Consider the following 24,374-nt stretch of genomic DNA (forward strand, 5'->3'; position numbering starts at 1 on the left):
CACACACACACACACACAACCCTGTAAACTCTTTACTTAATTTATTCCAGAGAAACCAGTACTCATTGGTGAGCAGAAAGAAAACAAAAAGATGCCTTTCCTCAAACTACATTTGCCAAGGCACAATAACTCAGGCTTGTTTTAATGAGTCATCTTGGATAACGTGACCAACTCTACTTCACCCATGTCCTGTAGTCCAAACAGGCTGCTTGTACATCAAAGAGAAAAAAACTGGCTGTGACTAAAGCATTTTATCATTTGCTTTTCTGTACATTACCTACATATCTATGCAGTATTTTTAAAAATAAAAATTTATTTAGTGAGTTTATTGTAGCTTTGTGAACACACTAACATTCGTTAGCTCTTACTGATGAGAAGACAAAAGGGAGATAGATCATCAGTCCTGTTAGCGATGCCAGGCACAAGGCAAAGGCTAACGGACTCTAGGCCAGGACAGTTGTGCTATAGCCCCAACCAATTCCAAGTTTTCAATAACTTGAAAAAGAGGAGAGGCATTTTGGCTAAAAATTGCTGAGAGACCCTTAAGAAAAAATAAGATGTTCAGAAAATTGTTTTTGAGATTGTGGACTTAATTTCAATTTCTAGCCTATGTCTTTTGGATAGTGTTTTTATTTTGGTTTTGGTTTGGTTTGGTTTTTTAATTATGGGATAGTTTTTTTTTAATTTTCTATTCTATCTTTTTTCCATTACCATTTATTCCCCTTCTGCACACCTCCTCCTGGCAATCACCACCTGTTGTCCATGTCCATGAGTCCCGTTTCCTTTTTGCTCTATCCCACCACCCTCTGACCTCCCCCTGCCCTTAGCTGTCATCCTGCTCCATCTATGAGTCTCTATTTTGCTTATTAGTTCAGTTTGTTCAGTAGATTCCACATGTGAATGAAATTATATGGTATTTGTCTTTCTCTGACTGGCTTATTTCACTTAGTATAATGTACACCAGGTCTATCCATACTGTCGCAAAGGGTAAATTTTTCTTTTTTACCACCAAGTAGTATTCCATTGTGTAAATGGCCAATAGTTGTTCTACCCACTCATTTACTGATGGACAAGGGCTGCTTCCATATCCTGGTGATTGTAAATAATGCTTCAATGAACACAGGGGTACATATATTTTTTCAAGTTAAGTGTTTTGTGTTCTTTGGGATATATTACCAGAAGTAGGATCAGTGGGTCAAAAGGTGGATACATTTTTAATTTTTTGAGGTACCTCCATACTGCTTTCCACCGTGCTGTGCCAGTCTGCATTCCCACCCACAGTGCAAATGTGCTCCTCTTTCTCCACATCCTCACCAGCACTTGTTGTTTGTTGATTTATTGATGACAGACATTCTGACAGGTGTGAGATGATATCTTATCATGGTTTTACTTTGCATTTCTCTGATGATTAGTGACGTGGAGCATCATTTCATATGTCTATTGGCCATCTGTATGTCCCTTTGGAGAAGTGCTATGCAGGTCTTTTGCCCATTCTTTAATTGGGTTGTTTGTTTTCTTGGTGTTGAGTTTTGTAAGTCCCTTATAAATATTGGATATATTTATCCCTTATCAGATATATCAGAGAATATGTCCTCCCATCTTCTGGGTTGTTTTTTATTTTGATGTTTTCCTTTACTGTGCAAAAACTTTTTAGTTTGATGTAGTCCCATTTGTTTATTTTTTATTTTGTTTCCTTTGCCTGGATACATCCCATAACATATTGCTACAAGTAATGTTCGAGATTTTGCTGCCTAGGTTTTTCTCCTACAGTTTTTACGGTTTCGAGGCAGAGATGTAAATCTGATTCATTTTGAATTTATTCTTGTGTATGGCATAAAATAGTGGTCTTGTTTCATTATTCTGTGTGTGTCTGTCCAATTTTCTCAACACCATTTATTTAATAAACTATCTTTAGCCCATTTTATGTGCTTGCTGCCTCTGTCAAATATTGACTATAAAGGTGTGGGTTTATTTCTGGGCTCTCTATTCTCTTCCATTGATCTACGTGTCTGTTTTTATGCCAGTACCATGCTGTTGTGATTACTTTGGCCTTATAATATAGTTTTGTTTGTTGGGAGTTTTTTATTACTGCTTTAGTTTCACTAGGTGTAATCTGTCTATGCGGATTCTATCATTCTTTCTGATTTAGTTTTGGAAGATTGTATGTTTCTAGGAATTTATCCATTTCATCCAGGTTGTCTAGTTTGTTGGCATATTGTTCATATTTTCTTACGATACTCTGTATTTCTTTGTGTCACTTGTTACTTCTCTTACATCTCCGATTTTATTCATTTGGGTTCTCCTTTTTTCTTGATGAGTCTGGTTAAAGGTTTGTCAATCTTGTTTATCTTTTCAAAGAATGAGCTCTTGGATTCATTGATCTTTTCTATTGTTTTTTTTTAGACTCTATTTTGTTTATCTCTGCTCTGATCTTTATTATTTCCTTCCTTCTACTCACTTTGGACCTTGTTTGTTGTTCTTTTTCAAGTCTTTATGTTCCTAAACTTAGATTATTTATTTGAACTTTTTCTTGTTTTCTGAGATGGGGCTATAATGTTATGAATTTCCCTCTTGGAATTGCTTTCTCAGAATCTCACAGATTTTGTATTGTTGTGTCCTCATTTTCAATTGTTTTAAGGCATCTTTTGATTTCTTCCTTGATCTTGTTGTTGACCCATTCATTGTTTAATAACATGTTATTTACCTTCCATGTCTTTTGTGTGGTTTCCAGTGTTGTTCTTGTAATTGAGCTCTAGTTTCACAGTATTATGGCCAGAGGATGCTTAATATAATTTCAGTCTTCTTAAATTTATTGAAACTTGTTTTGTATCCTAACACATGGTCTATCCTAGAAAACATTCCATGTGCACTTGAAAAATATGTATATTCTGCTGCTTTGGGGTGAAATGCTCTGAAGATACCAATTAAATCCATTTGATCTAGTGTGTCATTGAAGGCCACTGCCTCCTTGTTGATTATCTGTCTGGAAGATCTCTCCATTAAAGTCAATGGGGTGTTAAAATGCCCCGACTATGACTATTTCTGTTTATTTCTCCCTTTATGTCCATTGAGATTTGCTTTACCTATTTAGGTATAAATATGTTGGCTCCTACACTGGGTGCATAAATGTTTACTTGGGTTATATCCTCTTGTTGGATCGTTCCCTTTATCATCATGTAGTGTCCTTCTTTGTCTCTTAATATAGCCTTGGTTTTAAAGTGTATTTTGTCAGAGATAAGTACTGCTACTCCAGCTTTTTTTTCTTTCCATTTACATGAAATATCTTTTTCTGTCCCTTTACTTTTAGTCGGTGTGTTTCTTTCTATCTGAGGTGGGTCTTTTGGAGCCAGCATATGGTTGGGTCTTGTTTTCTTATCCATTCAACTACCCTATGTATTTTGGTTGAAGCATTTAAGCTATTTACATTTAAGGTCATTACTGATAGATACGTATTTAGTGCCATTTTATTGTTAGACTATTTTCATCTTTTTCTTTTTCTTTCTCTTTTCTTCTTCTTTTACTTAAAACAAGTCCTTTAACATTTGTTGCTGTAGTGGTTTGGTGTTAACAAATTCCTTTAGCTTTTCTTTTTCTGGGAAGCTCCTTATTTCTCCTTCAATTTTAAATGATAGCCTTACTGGGCAAAGTAGCCTTGGTTGTAGGTCCTACTTTTTAATACCTTGAATATTTCATACCTTTCCCTTCTTAATACCTTGAATATTTCATACCTTTCCCTTCTGACCTGAAATGTTTCTGTTGAGAAATCAGATGACAGTCTAATCGGTGCTCCCTTGTATGTAACTATCTGCTTTTCTCTTGTGGCCTTTAGGATTCTCTTCTTGTCTTTATGTCTTGTCATTTTAATTATGATGTGTTTCAGTGTAGGCCTCTTTGGGCCCAACTTGTTTGGAACTCTCTGAGCTTCCTGGACTTGTGTGTCTTTTCCCTTCACCAGATTAGGGAAGTTTTTGATCATTATTTTTTCAAAATGGTTCGCAATTTCTTGCTCACTCTCTTCTCTGGCATTCTCATGATAATATTGTTACACTTCATGTTGTACAAAATGTTTCTTACGCTCTCTTCATTTTTTAAATTCTTTTTTCTTTTTGCTGCTCTGCCTGTTTTTTTCTACCCTGTCTTCCAAATCACTAATTGACCCTCTGCTTCATCTAACCTACTGTTTATTCCTTCAAGTATATCATTTATTTCAGATATTGCATTCTTGATTTCTTACTAGTCTGTATTTATGGTTTCTATGTCTTTTTTCATGCTGTTGAGTATTCTTATAATCATTATTCTTTTTTTAAAAGATTTTATTTATTTACTTATTTATTTATTTATTTTTAGAGAGAGGGAAGGAGGGAGAGTGGGAGAGTAACATCAATGTGTGGTTGCCTCTCATGCACCCCCAGATGGGGATCTGGCCCACAACCCAGGCATGTGGTCTGACTGGTAATTGAACCATTGACCCTTTTGTTCACAGGCTGCTGCTCAATCCACTGAGCCATACCAGCCAAGGCTACAATCATTACTCTTAACTCTCTATGTGATAAATTGTTTGCCTCTATTTCATCTAGTTCTTCTGGAGAATTCTCTTCTTCTTTCATTTGGGCTCTGTTTTTTTGTCTTCCCATTTTGGCTGCTTCTTTGTATTTGCTTCTACATATTAGGTATTTCTTCAAAGACTTTGGTGTAGGCTTTTGTCAGATGCTGCTTGTGACTGGTCCAGGGCAAACTGTAAGAAGCTATCAGTGATGCAGAGCATGAGGCTCCCTCTGCTGGGCCTGTTTGTATGCAGAAAGAACCAGGCTATGCACCAAGGCTGGCTTTTATCAGCACCAGGCCTAAGGGAGGGTCAGCTAAAGTCTCAGAACCCCCAGAAATCCACCTTAGTTGTTAAATTAATTAGTGGTATAGCATTAAGCTGTATTCAACAGCCCAGCTTAAGCTCCACAGTGTGGGGCAGAGTAATTCCATGGGTAGGGCTATTGCTTCCCCTCGGGCTGATGCTGGGTGGAGGAGAGTGCTCTGCCTGAGCAAGATGACTGCTGCCATATGGGGGATGACTCAGCACAGGGATCTTGGTGGCTGCTCCCTCAGTTCTCTCCCCGAAGCCACCAGCCCAAGACTAGCTTCAAGCATCTCTAGTCCACTCTGCCTTCTCTCTGCTGGAGCCTAGGGTAAGTGTCTGCAAACAAAATGTTGTGAGTTGGCCCTTTAGAGGCCCTCCATTCCCAGCCATCTCTTCCTGGCAGACAGAGATCTTGCTGCTTTTCACAGCTGGATGTTTTCTGGGTTCCTTTCCCACCTATGGTGTTATAGGCTGAGGAGCCCAGCTTGGGGTTTAGACCCCACACTTCTCTGAGGAAATGACCCAGCCACTGAAACATGCCCCCACTGAAATTCTGAAATCCCTTCAGAATTTCAGCTGCCATCCATGGGAGCCCAGGCAGTGCTCTCACGCTTCCTCCACACTCCCTACCAGTCATGCTGTGGTGAAGTGGCCTCTTCTGTCTGTCCTTGATCATAAGGCTTCTGTCCAGCTAGTCGGTTCTTCAGGGTGATTTCTCTACGATTTAGTAGTAATTCCAGATTGGTCCTGGGAGGAAGTTAGTGTAGCTTCCTCCTACTCCTCTGCCATCTTGGGTCCCTATGGATAGTGTTTTGGATTTATATCTTTTGGGTTACACTCAAATTTCATATAATTTTATGTTAAACAGCATGATAACTTTACATTTTTTAAAGTTGCTGCGCCTCCACAGAGCCCTTAGCCTTTTCTTACATACATCACTGCTTTTCTTTTATTTATTTATTTATTTATTTATTTATTTATCTTTTAGTGTTCTCCTGTTCCAATTAACTCCACCCATCATTCAAGTAATAGGATACAAGAAAACAGCAAAACGTGATCAAGAGATCATCCTCTATCAAAGATGATAATAACAGGAGGTGAAAAAAAACAAATAAAAACAAAACACAACGGATTATGTACATTGTAAACAAGTAAGAAATTCATAGCAAGGGCAGACAGTTACCATTTCCCATTCATGCCTCAAGGGTTGGACATGCACAGTTCTGGCACTGTAAACTGCTGCATTCACACCTAAGGACCCTATTCACACTTAATAGAAGGAAAACCTGGAGGAACAAGATTGGGAGAAGAAAACAGAGAAAGACAAAAGCGACAGAAAAGACAAGAAACAAAGGTCCATATTGTCTTTCAGAAAGCAGATCCCTTTTGGGATGTTGGGAAGGAATAAATATGAGGAATTTTAGTGGAAGCTTAAAGATTTATTTAACTCAACATTTGAATAGAAATTGAGATAAAAAATATTTAACTAATGTATTGCTTAATTTTTCCTGCTGTAAACTATACATATAATAAAAGTAAGACAAACAAAATTATGGAAATAGAAATTCAAAATGAACCCTCAATTCAAATGAACCCTCAATTCAAATGAACACAGTGACTACAAAACATGCTATAAAGTGACTTATCAGTGAAATCTAAACTAGAGTTCATCAATTGTCAGGTCATGGTATTGCTTTTTTCTTCAACTGATCATATTCCATGTTTTTACTATATCTGAAGCACATCAAATCAAATATAAAAATGCAAAGGTTACTAGTAATAGCAATTGATTTGCTTTTAGATTATTGAAACTTTTTTCAAATTTGCAATTAAAATAATAAAAACTATAAAAGTAGAAGAAAAGCTGTCACTATTTCAAAATATAACTTAAAGTTAATTTTCTCTCATTTAAAAAATTGGAGACTCAAATATAAAAACATAGTTTATTTTTTTAGACTTTGGTAGTTTATTTTTACAAAATAGCAGACAAAATTTGGTTCTTTATAGTAATTCAGAATATGTAATACATATCGAAATATATAGCACTTAATTACAAACACATAGCAAAATCAGCATCACTTAAACAGCAACCATATTTTTCATATCACTGGGAATTCTCAAGTAATAAACAGTTTTTAGCTTGGCTATGTAAATAGTCTTTGATGCTTTATGTCAGACAGTATTTACAAAAGCAAGTCTAAAAACTACCACCACTATAAAAGCAATGAGCTTCAGGATACAATTTTGTTTCATGCCATAATGCAGATTTAAAATTATGGAAAGCCAGAGAGAACTAATCACTTCAGTGCAATTGCCGTAGGTGGAACTACTTAACTGTGATTTAAAGATGTACACTCAGAGTCCAAAAGAAATGCCTTTGAATCTTCAGTTGTTGGTTTCTTTATGATCCAACCATCACTTAATCAGGTGAGATTATGCCCCCGATCATCTAACTGTGATAGAGTGAAGCTGCATAGGGATTGTCATCTTCTCTGGAAAAAAAAAAAAAGAATACAGCATAAAACAATGTTTAAAAATGTATTCAGGACTTCCAGTCAACATGGAGGCATAGGCAGAAATGGCTTCCCTCCTCACACGACAACATCAAAATTACAACTAAAATATAGAACAACCATTACTCAGAACCATCAGAAATCAAGTTGAATGGAAGTCTGACAACTACAGAATTAAAGACACCACATCCATCCAGACTGGCAGGAGGGGCACACATGCAGAACAAGCTGGTCCTGCACCCACATGTGGTGGATAAAAATTTGGGAGGGATATCTTGAGAGTAAGGAGTTCCAGTCCCACATCAGGCCCGCTAGCCCAGGGTTCTATTGCCAGGAAAATAAGTCCCCACAACTTCTGGCTATAAAAATCCGTTGGGATTGAGTCAGTGGAAGAAATATCTAGAGCCACAAGCAGTTCCTCTTAAAGAACCCACACATGGACTCACCTACTCAAATTCACTCCCTCTAAGCTCCAGCACCAGGGTAGCAGCTTGAAAGGCCCTAGTGGCATACTGGAAGAAACTAAAGTCTCTGGCATCCAGGTAAGCAGAGACCGTCTTCCTTTTTCCAAACCCTCCCTGCACAGAGCCAGGAAGTTGATGCCATATCTGAGACTCCATCAACCTGGCTAACATTGTTTGACAGGCCTTGGAGCTCCCCAGAGACTCTGCCCCACCAAACTCAGGGGCCCATCCAAGCTGTTTTTACATATGAATGGCTGGTCTTGGCTCATGGTTCACAACTTCCTAAATTGTCTCAAACAAACAACAGCTGGTTTCAGTGAGCCTCGGGCCCAGGACTAACAGCAGCCAGCCTAGATTTACAGCTTGGCTTTGCCTGGGAATCTCCAAGCTCAGAACAACTAGCAGTCATCTTGGATTGTTTTATAGCTCAGGTAGGGTGGCCCTGGGCAAAACACAGGTTGGGGCAGACCTTGGCCTGAACTACCCAGAAAAACCTCAGGGCTAACACACCCAGTGGACAGCTACAGACCACTGTCAGAGCACCACCACCCCGCTTCTGCACAGCTGATCCTCCATGGAGAGTGGTAGTTGGTGGTGAGTGGTCACAGCCAGTCCTTGCAGTTGACTGGCCTGGGTAAATCCCTCTCATAGATCTGCCAACAGCAATCAAGGCTCAACTACAAGAGGAAGGTGTACTCAACACACATGAAGTGTGCACATCGAGTACCCAGCTTGGGTGATAGGGGAGGCTGTGCCACTGGACCCTACAGGACACCTACTACACTAGAGCACACTACCAAGACATGGAATCAAAACAGCTCTACCTAATACATAGAAATAAACAAAAAGAGGCTGCCAAAATGAGGAGACAAAGAAACATGGCCCAAATGAAAGAACACATCAAAACTCCAGAAAAAGATCTAAATGAAATGGAAATAAGCAATCTATCAGATGCAGAGTTCAAAACAGTGGTTATAAGGATGCTCAAGGAACTTGGTGAGGACCTCAGCAACATAAAAAAGATCCAGTCAGAAATGAAGGCTACACTACCTGAAATAAAGAAAAATTTACAGGGAGAAAAAGTAGAGTGGATGAAGCCAAGGATCAAATCAATGATTTGGAACATAACCAGGCAAAAAACAACCTATCAGAACAACAAGAAGAAAAAAAGGATCCAAAAAAATGAGGACAGTATAAGCAGCCTCTGGGATACCTTAATAAGTCCAACATTCACATCACATGGGTGCCAGAAGGAAAAGAGAAAGAGCAAGAAATTGGAAATCTACTTGAAAAAAATAATGAAAGAAAACTTCCCTAATATGGTGAAGGAAACAGACATGCAAGTCCAGGAAGCGCAGAGAGTCTCAATCAAAATGGATGTAAATAGGCTCACTCCAAGATACATCATAACTAAAATGCCAAACGTTAAGGATAAAGAGAGAATGTTAAAAGCAGCAAGAGGGAAAAGGTTAGTTACCTACAGGGGAGTTCCCATAAGATTGTCAGCTGATTTCTCAAAAAAAACTTTGCAAGAGAAGGGATTGGCAAGAAATATTCAAAGTCATGGAAAGCAGGGACCTACAGCCAAAACTGCTCTACCCAGGAAAGCTATCATTTAGAATGGAAGGGCAGATAATGAGCTTCCCATACAAGAAAAAAACTAAGGGAAGTTTATCATCACCAAACCATTATTATGTGAAATGTTAAAGGGACTTATTGAAGAAAAAGAAGATCAAAAGTACGAACAATAAAATGGCACTAAATATGTATCAATTCAATCTAAAAAACAAACTAAGCAAACAAGAAGAACAGAGACAGGATCATAGATACAGAGAGCGTTTTGATGATTGCCAGATGGGAGAGGGTGTCGGGGATGGGTGAATGGGTGAGGGGATTAAGAAGACAAATGGGTAGTTACAGAATAGCCAAAATAGAGTATATAGGAAATGGAGAAGCCAAAGGACTTATATGCATGACCCATGGGCACAATGGTCGGGGCTCGCCTAAGGGACTGGGGCATATGGGTGGAGGGGGCAAATTCGGAAAAAGCAGGACAACTGTAATAGCATAATCAATAAAATAATTTTTTTAAAAACTGTGTTCAGAAAACTAACACACCCTGGCCAGGGTGGCTCAGTGGACTGAGTGCTGGGCCTGCAAGCCAAAGGGTCACCAGTTCAATTCCCAGTCATGACACACGCCTGGGTTGTGGGCAAGGTGTCCAGTAGGGAGGCGTATGAAAGGCAACCACCCATTGATGTTTTTCTCCCTCTCTTTCTCCCTTCCTTCTCCTCTCTAAAAATAAATAAATAAATAAAATCTTAAAAAGAAAACTAACAACTATACTTATCATACAACTTAATATTTACTTGCCAAAGAAGTGCCGGTGTATATCAACTTATTGTGTGTGCCTTGAATGTTGCAGGCCATGCAAGTAGGCATTGAAGTATATCTTACTGACTACATTTTTTTAAATTTCTCAGTTAGCATAAGAAAGAATGGCACTTGCTATATATTTATATTTATTTACATTATATTTAAATAAAGTAATGAAACTTAAAATCAAGATTTAATTATATTCTTTTTATATCTGTTTATATTTTTGATATTTCATCTCTTAAAAGGATTTGAGATGCCTACAACAAAGGGGATACATGTAAGATGAATAAAATAGAAATTAAAAATCAGGATGAAAGAAAAGGATATAAATATATTAACAATAAGATATCATACAGTGGTTGAATTAAACACCACCAGTTTTAGTTGCAATCTTTCTGGTAACCAGGGCAAAAAAGGAAACACGGTAGGTGGAGCCATCCTTGAAATCAAAAGGAAGAAGGAAACCAACATTCTAGGAGAAAGAAAGGTTTGTCCTAGTACCAAATTAAAGAACAAAGGGAAAAACTCACATGAGATCTTACATAAAAAGCATCTGGGAACAAACAATGCACAATGGCTTTGACCAATTTTATAAGGACTAGTATTTTACAAAGTATTTTCTAGGGCACCACTTTTTTTGAGGATGTCAACTAGGTATCTCTCCCTGGCTGCAGTCCAGAATCGCTAGCTGGACAAGTTATGCTACTAAAGCAAAGAAGCAAACTTTTTATAATAAACCACAGTGACAAAGCATTGCAACAAAGCCTTACACAGAATGCAGTGGCTGTTTAGATTTCATATATTAAAAATGTCTTTCTGGAATTAAAATATAGTTACTTAAAGCAAAAAAAAGAAAAGAATATTTGAGAAAGTAAAAATATCTTAAGAGCATATTATTCAGCCTCTGACGCTTTACCAGAGTATTTTTACCTGCTTTCTTCTTTTAGTTTCTTGGCTGCCTGGGTCGATAACTTAATCTGCAAGTCTAGTCTCTGCAGGAAATCTCTGGCTGACACTTCCTCGGGCGTCACGGGCTGAACCTCAGGTGCTTGAGGGCTGGGAGGAGACAGGGCTGCAGCCGCCGCCACCTGCCCTTCATGAGAAACACGGCCATCGGCAGTTTCATTTTCAGGAGAATCTATTGAGTTAAGTCCATTAAACAGAAAAGGCTTCTCCGAAATAACTGGGATGTTCAAAGTTTTCTTCAGAAATATACAGTCATTGGTAAAGAGTTTATTTGCCCTTTTAATCTGCTCCATCTAAAATATAAGAAAGGAAACAGAGTTACAAATAAATAAAAGCAGAAGTAGGGCTCATTACACACCACACAAGTAAAAATTCGGGCAATGTGTGCAAAATGTGTGCAATGCTCTCTCTGGATCTGAGATTTTTAATTTGGGATTTGTCATCTCTAAAATACCCCCAGTTGTTTCAAGAAATTCTGTCTCCTAATTTTAAAACAGGAAAGACTAATTTCCCCCACTACAGTAACTGCACTGCAAGACAGCTTTTACCAAGCAGCCTTCCACCTCCAAAGTTAAAGCCATACAGAGTTTTTAGCATTTGTGTAATAAATTCCATCCCTATTTTTTAAATTTCTACTATCTGATTTTTTAAAAATTTACTAGCACTGCTATTTTACTTATGGGGTATTTCCTGTGTCTCTTGAATTATACGTGGTAAGCACAATGGGTGCAGACAGTGCTACAGAGACAAGCACAAGGAGAATTTGGAAGAACAGTGTCGGCCAGGGCTGCAGTCATTAAGAAAGGCCTCACGGAGAAGCGGGGGTTTCTGATTTTGATTCTTTTACTTTTAAATGGACCTCGAAGAATGGGTAGAAGTGGGACAGTTAAGGAAAGAAGGTGGGGAGCACTTTACATACAGTATCTCATTTTTCTACCTAATGGAGTAGGTAGGTACTTGAAGAGGTACTTGCGCTTTACAAGTAAAAGAAACCAGACTCATAGCGGTTGTGTCCCATTGAGCCATAATGCAAATGGCAGATGGAGAAGCTGGAATTCAATACAGGTTTCGACAACCTCAAACTCTTTCATGGCCTTTGCGTGGCTCCTCCAGGCACAGAAATGGGGATAGGAGTTGGGGATGAAGGGGAAACAGAATTTGCATACATTATTTAACCTCATTTAACCTTTGTAACAGGTCTGTAATCTAGATATTAGCATCTCCCTTTCACAAATGAAACAGAGTCAGAAGAGTTCGGGGGCATGGCCAACTAAGTCCACAGTGCTGGTAAGCGCACCTAGGACTCAAACTATGCTGGCACTCAGTGTGTGGAGAAGTGCCTACTCTTCTTTTTTAACTTTCTTTTTATTGTGGAGACTATTAGAGATGTCCCCATTTTCACCCCCTTTGCCTAGCGCCACCCAGCCCCTGCCCCCCTTCCCTCTGGCCACCACGGCACTGTTGTCCGTGTCTGTGGGTCATGCAGATGTGTTCTTTGGCTACTCCCTTCCCCTTCTTTCATCCAGCACCACCTCCTGCTCTCTGCCCTGACAGCTGTCAGTCTGTTCCATGTGTCCATGCTCTGTTTTTATTTTGTCCATCAGATTCCATACGCAAGTGAGATCCTATGGCATTTATCTTTCTCTGACTGGCTCATTTCGAAATGTCTACTCTTACATCCATCACACCGTATTATAAAGTATCTGCAGACTTCTCCACCCAGCCAGCCTGGGACTAACACCATACTAGGCTCTTTGCATTCACTGTAACATCTAATTTTCACCATGACTTTTCCTTACGAGGTATGTACTGAGCCAGTTTGGGAATCTGACAGACTTGCTTTCAAATCCTGGCTCTACCAAGACTGTACAAACATGAGCTTGTTAGTTTTCTCACTGAGTCTGTTTCTTAACATGTAAAACAGGTATCTATTCTTCACAGGATTGTTGGAAGGATTAAATGAGAGTTTACACACATACGTGCAGAGAGGAGATAGATGATAGGTAGGTAAGTAGGCAGGTAGGTAGGTAGATAGATAGATAGAGAATAGAGATGGATAGAGACTATTTAGCAGAGTGCCTGGCAGTATATGGTATTTATATACCATATATAAATACCATATATGGTATTTATATGTGGTATTTATATGGTATTTATATAAATAAATATAAATTTATATTTACTCCTTTCCATTTCTAATGAAGAAATAAGGGCACACAAGGGATAACTGACTGGACAAAGTGCATATGGTTCTTTACATAGATGAGCTGGAATTTCCTCCTGACTCTAAGGCCCATATAACACCAGGATGAAAGTTCATGACTAATGGGAATAAATTACAGAGATCTTTTAATGTCAAACTGATTTGAGTGAAAAAATTAGATTTCTACGAGTTTGAAAAAATGTTAGTTAAATAAATGCATTCTATTCCTCCTACTTTCTTACTGTAAGCTGAATCCACACAAGTAATACATTCAAAGCCTTCTTTTTCTCTTTTAAAGACATTACATTATAGTATCTTTTGTGTAGGGTGGGTGGTCTTAATGTTCTTCTTTTTAGTTAAAAGAGAAAAGGCAAAGATGAGAAAGAGAGAATGTGAATAGGCCAGTGCGTTTTAGAGATAAAATTAAAATCTAAAATTCCTAAGTATCTCTGGTCTAATCTAGGCTTAGATTTGAAAGAGCTGAAGAACTTGATTACTTTATCCACAGCAGGTTCAGATATAGTTGAATCTGCCTTCAGTATCCCTTGTAATTACCACTTCGTATCAACCGCTCCATCTCTCTCAGCGCACGAGCTTCCAATGACCCGGAGCTCTCCCCTGGCTCCAGGGTGAGCCTGTGACTCACTCCTGCCCTTGGGTGTGTCACAGTGCCCTGGCTTTCATGATAGGTCACAGTCCCATCTCAGAATAATTCAGAGCCACTGGGTCTGGGAGAGTCAAGTTCCTCTGTTTTTCCTGCTGGAAGAAGAGGGGCCTGGAGCTGCTAGGAACCCTCCTTCCCACTCCTGGAACCGGACAAGGAGGCCATCTCGGAAGAGAGCAAACAGACCTGCATCAAAGCTTCAGCTAGGATACCCTAGGACCTTCATTTCTGTTAGCCGGCAAATGCCATTTTGTTTGTTTTTTGCTTAGGCCAATTTGAGTTACGTTTCCTGCCACTTGTGAATGAAAGAGCCCTCACTGACACAGTGCCCTCTGAAATGCTTATGGGCAGGGCCTACAATTGCTAATCATCATTGTTTTCTGGGAATAATAATGGAGGGCAGAAACATCAGGATCTGATTGCTGAGGCAGGGCTTGGGATCCACAAACTGAATTCCTTCAAGACGAGAACTGTTACTTGTATAGCCCACAATCTAACAAAGATTGTATACGCAGTAAGTGCTTAGGATGGTTGGATGGTGTGATAAGCAGATAGATGGATGGGTGGGACAGGCATAGACGATACACCCAGAGAAGTAACCAGAAATGGGTAGTAAGTCATGTTGTGTTGGTTATTCTGTAAACCCACCCTGACCTCCCAATCCATCTCCCACTCACCTTGAGCCTGTTCTGAACCCCAGGAGGCTGGTGTCTTAACTGCACTACCCAAGCCCCTGGTCGTTGGAATTCCTGTTGGTGTTCCAAAGGAAGACACCAGGAGAACCACCACACCCTGACTCAGGCGGCTGCATCCCTCTGTGACACAGGTCCTGCCAGACAGACCCCTGTTGGCTATACTGCTCCTCCCCCTGGCCTTGAGGCCTGGGGGTAATATCACCCTGATGATGTCAGACTCAGGTGCTTCACCATCCCTTAATTCTCTCATACTTCTGTAAATGCCCTTTTATGAAATGCTCTTTGGCCACACCTTCTGAGTCTATCTGTATCATGCCCGGATCCTGACTAATAAAGCCAGGCAGGGGCCAATGACAGGGAGCATGGGAGAAGGTGACCGAGTTAAAGGCTAGTGTAGTCAGGGAGTCCACAGGGATTGAAGGGCCTGCAGGGCTCCCCTGGCTCTTGTCATGCTGATGTACAATCGACTCACCAATAGAACTGCCTCTTTAACTAGTCCCTGAGCTTCCTTACATTGGGGCTGGAACTGGCACCTCGGGATTGTCAGCAAGCATTTAAAGTGCATGTTGACCTTTATAGCTACGCTCTAAGATGACACATGGGTTACCAACACCAAGGACACCAGAGATATCCAGCCACAGTGAGCACTCAGGTGGAAACCAATCTAAGGATGGGCAATGTTGAGTAGGAAGGTGAAAATAGTAAATGAGTCTAATATAAGGTAGTAGTTAGAATGCGGCTTCGGGGCCACATTTTCAGGGTTTAAATTATGGATTTGCCCTTTCTAAGCATTCTCTATACCTGTTTTCCTTTCTGTAAAATAGGGCTAAGAACAGTACCTTACACACAGTATGATCATTAAGAGGATTAAGTAATTGGATTCGTGAAAAGCACTTAGAACAATGCATGCACACAAGAACACTCAGAAATGTTAGCAACTATTATCATTAAATTGGGTTAAATGTGAGAAAGCAACAGGTAAGAGCAGATCCTAACATATGTTCAGCAAATGAGAAGAAAGAAGGTAAGAATTTCTCCCAATAAAAGATATTTCCCCCACCAAGTACAAAAAAATTCAGGCAAACAAGTCTGGATGAGTAACACTGTGTGTCAAAACTGCCCTGAAGCGTGTACTTTGTTTGTTTTCAGAGGCAATTAATATGCTCTTAGCTTGTTCTCCTTTATAAAATATGGCTTGAAACAACTACATAGGCTCCAAACTCTGTTACCTACAGTAAAGTGAAGGAATGAAACCAGCCTTGCAATGACAGGAGGGACGAAAAGCATTCCAGCCAGAAAAAGCAGCCACAGAGGCCCCAGAACAGGAAAAAATGGTGTGGCTGGAGGCCACGCAGGGCCTTGGATGCCAAGGTAAGGAATTTGGATTTCATTTTAAAAGTGAGGGGAGGCCATCAGATGGTGAAGGAGTGACATGATGTGGTTGCAGTTAAAGATCACTCTGGCAGCTTCGGGGAGATGGATTAGCATCTGTGGAAACAGAGAAGCCTAGTTATGGAGGAAACCGCAATAGCACAGACAAGAGACTGTAAATCATCCCAAACAGTGAAATGATGTTTTAGGAGTGTTTTATACTTTCATCTGAGCTTAGATGGGCCTCATGTTCTGGGAATTCACCTCATATAAAACGAAGAAAAGCCGTAACCCGGTCCAGGGAAGACCTGAAAAACTCCTCGGCTGTCCCTCCTTTCTCTGTTCAACATTTTCTAATGCCCATTAATGTTGAGGATAGAAAGTGTGACCTTTTCAAGGTGATACAGAACTACCCTCTGTTTCTTGGGGGTAGATGAGGAGGGGAGAGATGGAGCGATCAAATGCTTTCATCTCAAAAGTCTTTTCTAATCAGGATGGAATAGCCTGGCTCAATAAAGTTTCCTGAGAAATGGGGACGGAAAGAGCGGTGGGCGTGATGCAGTGTGCAGATGAGGTTTCAGGGAGTTGTACACTCGAAAGCTGTATGTTTTTATTCACCAATGTCACCCCAGTGAGTTTAATTTAAAAAATAAAATAAGAATAAAGTTTACTGTCTGCTTACTAAGAAATAGATTACAGAAAAATTAGAGCTAACAGGATGGCCATAAGGTCAGCCACGGTGAAATCAGGTAGCACAAGTGCCATCAACAACTTAAAAATAATTTATTTAAAATGATTCCCTTGTAGCCCTGGCCCATGTGGCTCAGTTGGTTGGAATGTGGTCCATAAACCAAAAGGTCACAGGTGTGATTCTTGGTCAGGGCATATGCCTAAGTTGCAGTTCAGTCCCTGGTCATGACACACAGGAGAGGCAACTGATCGATGTTTCTCTCTTACATCAATGTTTCTCTGCTTCTCTCTCTTCCTCCTTTCCCATCTCTGAAATCATTAAGCATGTCCTCAGGGGAGGATAAAAATAAATAAAAAAATAAAATGACTCCCCTGTAAGTGCTTTCTGTAAAGGTGATTTTACTCTAGGAGAAATTGTAAAACTGCCCCACAACCGGTAGCTCAACAGCAGCTGCCGAGGACGGCCAAGCACGCTCCCTGAAGGCAACTCTGGCCAGCTCATCAGACCACCTGCCAAACCGGTAAAGCAACAGTCAAATTTGCTTCTTCTTTCTCTCATAAACAATACTATAAATGGAGCCACTTTCAAAGGTAGCCAGAGCTGCCATACGAGAAGAACTGCCTTGCATGTCTTAAGTCTCCAACCTTAGAATGTCCAAAACAGGGCGGAATAACCTAAAGAAATATTGTTTACCAAAACACTGTTTGCAAAGATAACAAGAAAGCAGTTACTATGACAACTAGACTAAAAATGTAAAACGCTGGTTAGAATTAACATCACTGTTACAGTATCTGCACGAATAGAAAAGTCTTCCTCCGACTGACGCCACTGTCCCCCCTTCCTTTCTCATAAATACCCATCGCCGCCTTCTCCTAATCAGGCTGCTTTTTGAATTAACGTTTCCCAAATAGTTATTCTTATTGATCTCAATCAGTGCGTGTTGCCTCTCTTGAAAAGCCTTTTATTTTTAGGTCAGCACTCTCCATGCCTCAAGAAAGACACACCCTTCCAAAGACATTTCAGGATAAACAACAACTAACATTTACACTGTGTGGCTTGCGGAATATTTTCATATAGACGCAACTCTCATTTGATTATCACTTTTCAGAAAAGAAAAGAGACTTAAATATTCTAGAATTGTCTCCAGATCATTTTCGAGTAAGTGCCGGATTTACCACCCCACTGTCTCCTGTTAAGCTTCAGATTTTGGTGGTAATCAGACCCCTCTACTGCCATGTACTAAGGGGAACAGGATTTAATTCTTCTCCCAAGCTACCTCAGAAAGATATATGGCACTCCATTTATATGAAATGCCCAGAAAAGGCAAATCTATTGGTTAGAAAGCAGGTTTGTGGTTGCCTAGGGCTGGAGAAGAAAACAGGGAGTAAGGGCAATTGGCCCAGGGAGCGTTTCAGGGTGATGGAACTGTTCTAAAATTGGATTCTGGTGACGGTTGCACAACTCTGTCAATTTACTAAAAGTCCTTGAATTGTACACTTCACATGAGTGGATTGTGTGCTACGTAAATTATTTCTCAATAAAGCTGTTTTTTTAAAAAAAGAACACATGAGAATCTATTGACCCCTCCCAAATACTAAAGACGTTTTACCATACCTCTCACTACAAGAGGCACTATTTATTTACGGTTCTCTTCCCTTTGACCAGCAAGGGTCAGCAATTTCCAGCAGCAGCAGGGGCTGAAGTTATAAATATGAACGATGTACTACACTCGCATTTCTAACTCCCCACACTTGTTCCCCTAAAGTGACAATCATTTCACCTTTTCTCAGCAAAGTGACTTCTGTTCAGGGAAGTGTCAAGAAGTGTCTGGGCTTGGCAACTGGCTGGAAGAGAAAGACTCTGATAATAAAATAGGAAGTGACCAAGGGCACTGGAGGCATTGTGGCCTCTGGAGAGGGGAGAGAACGGGCAAGTTGCCAGGGGAAAGGAAAGAGATGAAAAATATTTATGCAAATAATAGGTCCCCCCACTGCCTCCTAACCACTTTCAGTTTCTATTCTGAACACTGTCCCACAGTTTCCAAACAAAGAGTTCAAAGTGGCTGCCTGAAGCTTGTTACGTTCCTCCAGAGGCTTACATCCACCTAAGAGGAGTAAGATCACTGCAAAAGCCACAGCAAAACCTAGTAAACTAGGTTAGGTACAGAGCCTTAATGACTCAGCACACATAAGCACAACCAGGGGAATTCCAGCCCAAACAAGTTCATGTCTGAAATTTGAACTTTACTCAATAGTTTCTCAACTCATCCCCAAAAGTTTCTGTTTCTCAGATACATTTTCTAAAATGCCTCTTAGTCTGGTAAAGACGTTCAAATCTAAACCTATTTTTAATATAAAGATATTTATATATCTTTATCTATATCTTTAATATAAAGCTGGGGGTAGGGGAAGAAAGAAGCACCAAGTACCAGTTGCAGGAGTAGTCTTCCTTCTGCAGGTTAGAGCGCTAGCCTCAAATCCGACTCTGCAACTCAAGTCCAGCAGAATGCAGCCCCTTATTCAACCTGGACCCTGAGCCCCATCTTTAGGGGTCTGCTCTACTCCAGGGCCCAGTGACTTCAGACCAGTCAGGCTTTCCTGTGGACTAAATCCACACATATGTGGAGGTCCCACCATGTGCCAGACTCAGGCTGGACACAGAATATACTGAGATAAATTACAAGCAACCTGGCTGCTCAAGCAGCTAAAGGCTAGGGGAAAGCAGCGCTGTGAATAAAAAGAGGACAGCATGTATTATCTTGTAGCCCCAGCACCTAGCACAGGGCCTCAAACAAACCAGCCTCAATAAGTTAAGTCAAAAAAGAATGAATGTCAGATATTAATAACTATAAATGACTTTAGAAGGGATGGTGGAAAGAGTCATTAAGATATTTTCTAAGTCACTGGCAGAAGAACTGGAGTTTCTGGCCAGGTCCACAATTCTCTTTTCTATAGAGAAGCTTCCTGGATCCCTTGGCCCATCTCTAGGGCAGATACTCAAACAAAGCAGTAAACAAATAAGCAGAAAATGTATAGCATATCAACGAATCACCTAGAATCCAACCATGTCACCGCTTCCTTCTCTACTGCTCTGGTCCAAACCACTGCCCTCTCACCTACACTGTTGTAAAGCCTCCGTCCGTCTGCCTCGGCACCCACCCCACTGCCACTACTCTCGTCCCACGCCAGCCCATCCTCAAAGCAGCAGCCAGGGTGGGTTTTTTTCTTAAATTACTGAGTTTAGAGAGAGAGAGAAGCACTGATTCATTGTTCCACTTATTTATTCACTCATTAGTTGATTCTTGTAGGTGTCCTCTTCGAGGACCGAACCCACGTCTTCAGTATATTGGACAATGTTCTAACCTACTGAGCTACCCAGCCAGGGCCAGAGTGATCCCTGTAATGCATAGCTTTAAATCATGCCACTCTTCTGCTTCAAATTCCTTCAATGCTTCCCAACTCATTTAGAAAAAAAAAGCCAATTCTTACAATGGCCTTTAAGACCCTAAGTTACCTGGTCCAAATACACCCTGTTGCATTCTAAGCACCAGCCAGACTATACCTGGAACTTGTCAATTAGGTTCCCACCTCAGGGCCTTTGCACTGCTTGCTGTTCCTTCTGCCTGGAATATTCTTCACAGATATCTGCACGGCTTCTTCCCTCACCTCCTTCTCAGTGAGGTCTCCCATGGCCATACTATTTTAAATTGCAGCCACCTCCACAAGCCCTCCCTATCTTCTTTCCCTGCTTCATTTTTTTCATTTTGCTTATCAATACCTGACATATAACATATTTTATTTACTTACTGTCTCCACTGACTAAAATATAAGCTCCATGAAGGCATGGATTTTTATTCATTCACTAATGTATCACCAAAAAGATAGAAGCTGGAAAAAAAGAAAAAAGAAAAATTAGATGAATGATAAATACTGTTAGGAAAACAAGGCAGTAAAGGGGAGGAGAGTTGCAACTTGACATAGAGTAGGAAGGTCAGGAAGGTCTCGTGGAGGCGACAGTCAAGCAAAGACCTGAAGGTATTGAAGGAGCAAGTTGCACAGCCAAGATCAGCTACACGATTTGTAGGGCCCAGTGAAAAGAGGAAATGCAGGGCCCTTGTTGACAAATTATTAAAAACTTCCAGGGGGCAACAGTAGAGCATTAAACCAAGTGCAGGGCTCTTATAAACATGGGGCCCTATGTGACTGCACGGTCACACACCCATGAACGGGGCCCTGCATGCAGCTCTCAGGAAAAGTGTTCCAGACAGATGGAGCAGAACAGCAAGTGCGAAGGCCCTCTGGGAAGGGACAGTGCTTTGGGAATGAGCAAAGAGGCCGTGTATAAAAACAAAGATGCCTGAGTCCCTCTTCTGAATGTTCTGATCCAGTTAGTTCGAGGTCAACTAGAATCTTGTCTTTTTAGTCTGTGCCAGGGCATTCACCTATCCAGGCAAGTTTGAGGAACACATCTATTTCCACATCCTGAGATGCACACTGCTGCTAGTCATTGAGTTCCACTTCAGATAACCAGTTTCCAAGGTGTTCTCCTGGTAACCCAGGACTGGCAACCAGGTCTCCATCTTCGCTTCTTGTCCAAGTCTTTGTTCTGGGAACCTCTTTACATCTAAAACACTACTGGCTTTCATCAGTGCCCCCCGCCGAGGGCCTGAGGTCCTACCAGCTGGTGGCCAGGGAGCTGTCATCCATGGACAGGCTTCCCTGAGAGTCCTGCTCTGCTAAGTAAGACTGCAGAGGTATACTCTGCTCTTGCCAGGCATGTTCAAGTCAAATATTTGCCTGGATTCACTCTTAATTTCCAGGTGTACCACCTTAGGTCTCTAAATCTCCAACACCTCATTACGTTCTCCTTTAAACAACAGTTTAAATATATTGATGATCTTGGCAGTGGATATTAGAAACTTACTCAAATTCTTTCTGCTCAGTCAGGGAAACAGGAAACCCTTTCTGCCTTTATAGCTTCTGCCTAAAATCTCAATTCACAATGAGTAAATCCAGTTAACAGGTGCAGATACTAATTAAAGCAAGAACATCACTTTCACTGTTACATATTATCACTTTCATTAGTTCTACATAATCAGTGGAGAGGTTTCTAAAAATTCCATCAGTTGAAATTTCATCAATTTTATAGGCCCTGAATGATAAATGACATTTATCGTTCAGGACCCAAAGTAAATAATATATATGTTATAAACCAATGGTTCTCAACCAAGAGTGAGTTTCTTCCCAGGGAACATTTGGGAATGTCTGGTTGGGGGTGGGGGTACTACTGGCACCTATAGGGAGAGGTCAGAGATGCTGCTAAACATCTTTCAATGCACAGGACAACCCTCCCCCCAGCAAAGAATCATCCAGTCCATAATATCAACAGTGCTGCAGTTAAAAAACCCTGTAACAGATTGTTTGTGTCTACAGATTCTAGTTCATTATACCTCAGCTTAACATGTTAAAACCAAGTGTCTTTACAAAACTAATGAAAAATGTGATTTACACTTTAACAGAAAGAGGTAATAATGTTATAAGTAACAGGAGCTATACAAGTGAAAAGCAAAGGTTAGAAAGCATTTGATCTAAGGTGGAGAACTGCAGTGAGCAGACGTTTAGAAGCTCTAAGCAAGTCCAGTGAAACCACCGAGGGGAGGGGGTTGCAGAGAGATTGATGTGGGTAGTGACCAGGGAAGTATCACTTCTCTGGATGTCACGGATTCCTAGGTGCAGTCACCTTGGCCTCGGTGGTAAGACCCATAGAGACTCGACAGAAAAAGACTTTTCTTCTTCAGTAAGAGAGCTGATGTTAAGAGAGCTCTTGATAACACCAGGATAAAAATATGGGTGGAAATCAGAAGTAATATCTAGAGAACAGCAAATGTTTTATTGCTGTGCGGATTCAAGTTGGCCTCAAAGAATAAGCATATTTGGAAAATATCTTTACCTCTCATCTATCTTCTCACGTGTAAAGGAGATTAATTACACCTATCTCAAGGCTTAGGAGGAAAATCAAATTAAATAAGAACAAGATGGAACAGGACAAATGTAATGCCTGGCAGCTAGCAGGCATTCAGCAGAAGGTAGCTGCTGTCATTTGCCAACTCTTCTTTCCTCTGGCTTTGACCCAAACCAGGCCGCATTAATGCACATAAGAACTGTAGTCCTAAACTCACATTTAGAAACTCCCAAGAGGACAGAATGGGACAATCCAGGGCAGGATAATGTCAGCACATGCCTGCGCAGCAAGATCTTTGCTCTCAAAATGTTTACATGACAGAAGGACCTGCTAGGTAAGCATACACTAACTTGTATGTGCAAAATAGATTCCTCAGTCTCCGTCATTTACTCAAGGGCCAGAGTTTCACTTTGAGAGAGAGAGAGACATAGAAAAGATAGGCTTTCTTCCCATCCCCTTCTAAGGTGCTTCAGGAAAGAACACTGAAAACTGATACATAACTCAAATGCAGAAAGGCCATCACAATGCTCAGAGTTAATTAATTATAAGTAATTTTAATGAAACAATATGTTCCCTCAGGTTCCCATGTTCTTCCCAGAGGTGTAATGCAATATAACCAAGACAGACACACTTATAAATTTATAATAAACACAGCTCTCCAGCTCACCCAGACCACAGTTCTTGGCTGCTGCTTAGCGACAGATGTCACATTCACTCACAGTTGCCAGTGAGCCCATGGGTGTAATTTCACTTCTAAATAAAGAAGCATAATCGATAGAACCAGAGCATCTTTCGGGAACAACTACCATTCCTGACTCATCACAGTGCTTGTTTACACAGAAAACAAAATTCTCTGCCCAAGTGCATAGGTCAGTTCAGCTTTGAGCAGATATAGGCGTGGTGACTGCAGCTCCTGGTGGTGCCAAAGCCCTGGTCCTCTCTGGCTTTCCTCACGCGACAGATCTGTCTGAGTCTGGGCAGGGCACCTGGAACTCGATGCACCTACCTGGGGAGGGAGCCTTGGCGGCCTGCCCCTCTGGCTAACAGGACTAGTTCTGGCAACCATTGCTGGAGCCAGCACTTGGGGCCGAGCCTCCGGGAGACATATGGCCGCCTCCTCGACCCCCACTACTCGTATGCCCCGCCCCAAGACGTTCTCCACCTTCCTTCCCGCGACCCTGCCTCGCTCCCTCCACCCCCCACCACCACCATCACCGCAGCCCGCGCGGCCCTTCCGGCTCACCGTGACTCCGTACTTGAGCGCGATGCCCTGCAGCGTGTCGCTCGCGCAGACCCGGTGCTCCACATGCCGCTCAAAGACGCCGGCGTTGACGCTGGCGGTGCTGCCGTAGGAGCGGGTTTTGGTGCGGGCCAGGCTCAGCGACAGCTCGGCCTCCTCCGGCTCGGAGCTCGAGCGCGAGCGCGGCGGCGGCGAGGGGACCGAGGGCCGGGGCGCGCGGGGGCCGCCTTCCCGCAGGGTCAGCACCGGCGAGGAATCCGCCATGGGTCCTGCGGAGGCCGCCAGGTCGGGAAGCGGGCCAAGAGGGCGGTGCCTCCGCCTCTGCCGCCCGGCTTCCTCCTCACTGAGGCTGCGGATGGCTGTGCTGTGGGGGCG

At 41.4% G+C, this 24,374-nt stretch overlaps 1 protein-coding gene across 1 annotated transcript; it reads right to left on the minus strand.

Annotated features, from left to right (window-relative positions):
* Positions 1-6,794: 6,794 nt before the first annotated feature.
* Positions 6,795-24,363, minus strand: LYSMD2 (LysM domain containing 2). The gene is made up of 3 exons (XM_037054638.1): positions 24,003-24,363; positions 11,139-11,467; positions 6,795-7,344 (listed from the first exon to the last, which is right to left on the minus strand). Exons 1-3 carry the CDS (start codon positions 24,261-24,263, stop codon positions 7,302-7,304), a joined length of 633 nt encoding a protein of 210 aa, XP_036910533.1. The 5' UTR covers positions 24,264-24,363; the 3' UTR covers positions 6,795-7,301.
* Between the last annotated feature and the right edge of the window lie 11 nt (positions 24,364-24,374).

This window comes from Sturnira hondurensis, unplaced genomic scaffold (genome assembly GCF_014824575.4).
Source record: "Sturnira hondurensis isolate 20B ecotype Veracruz unplaced genomic scaffold, ASM1482457v3 Scaffold0008196, whole genome shotgun sequence".
In the NCBI taxonomy this organism is placed as follows: Eukaryota; Metazoa; Chordata; class Mammalia; order Chiroptera; family Phyllostomidae; genus Sturnira; species Sturnira hondurensis.

Excerpts from the sequence above, each read along its gene's own strand:
- LYSMD2 (XM_037054638.1), bottom strand. The coding sequence starts at position 24,263 with ATGGCGGATTCCTCGCCGGTGCTGACCCTGCGGGAAGGCGGCCCCCGC. Across the intron at positions 11,468-24,002 it reads CGCTCAAGTACGGAGTCACG|ATGGAGCAGATTAAAAGGGC; the intron begins GTGAGCCGGAAG and ends CTTATATTTTAG. Across the intron at positions 7,345-11,138 it reads AAACTAAAAGAAGAAAGCAG|AGAAGATGACAATCCCTATG; the intron begins GTAAAAATACTC and ends TTTTTTTTCCAG.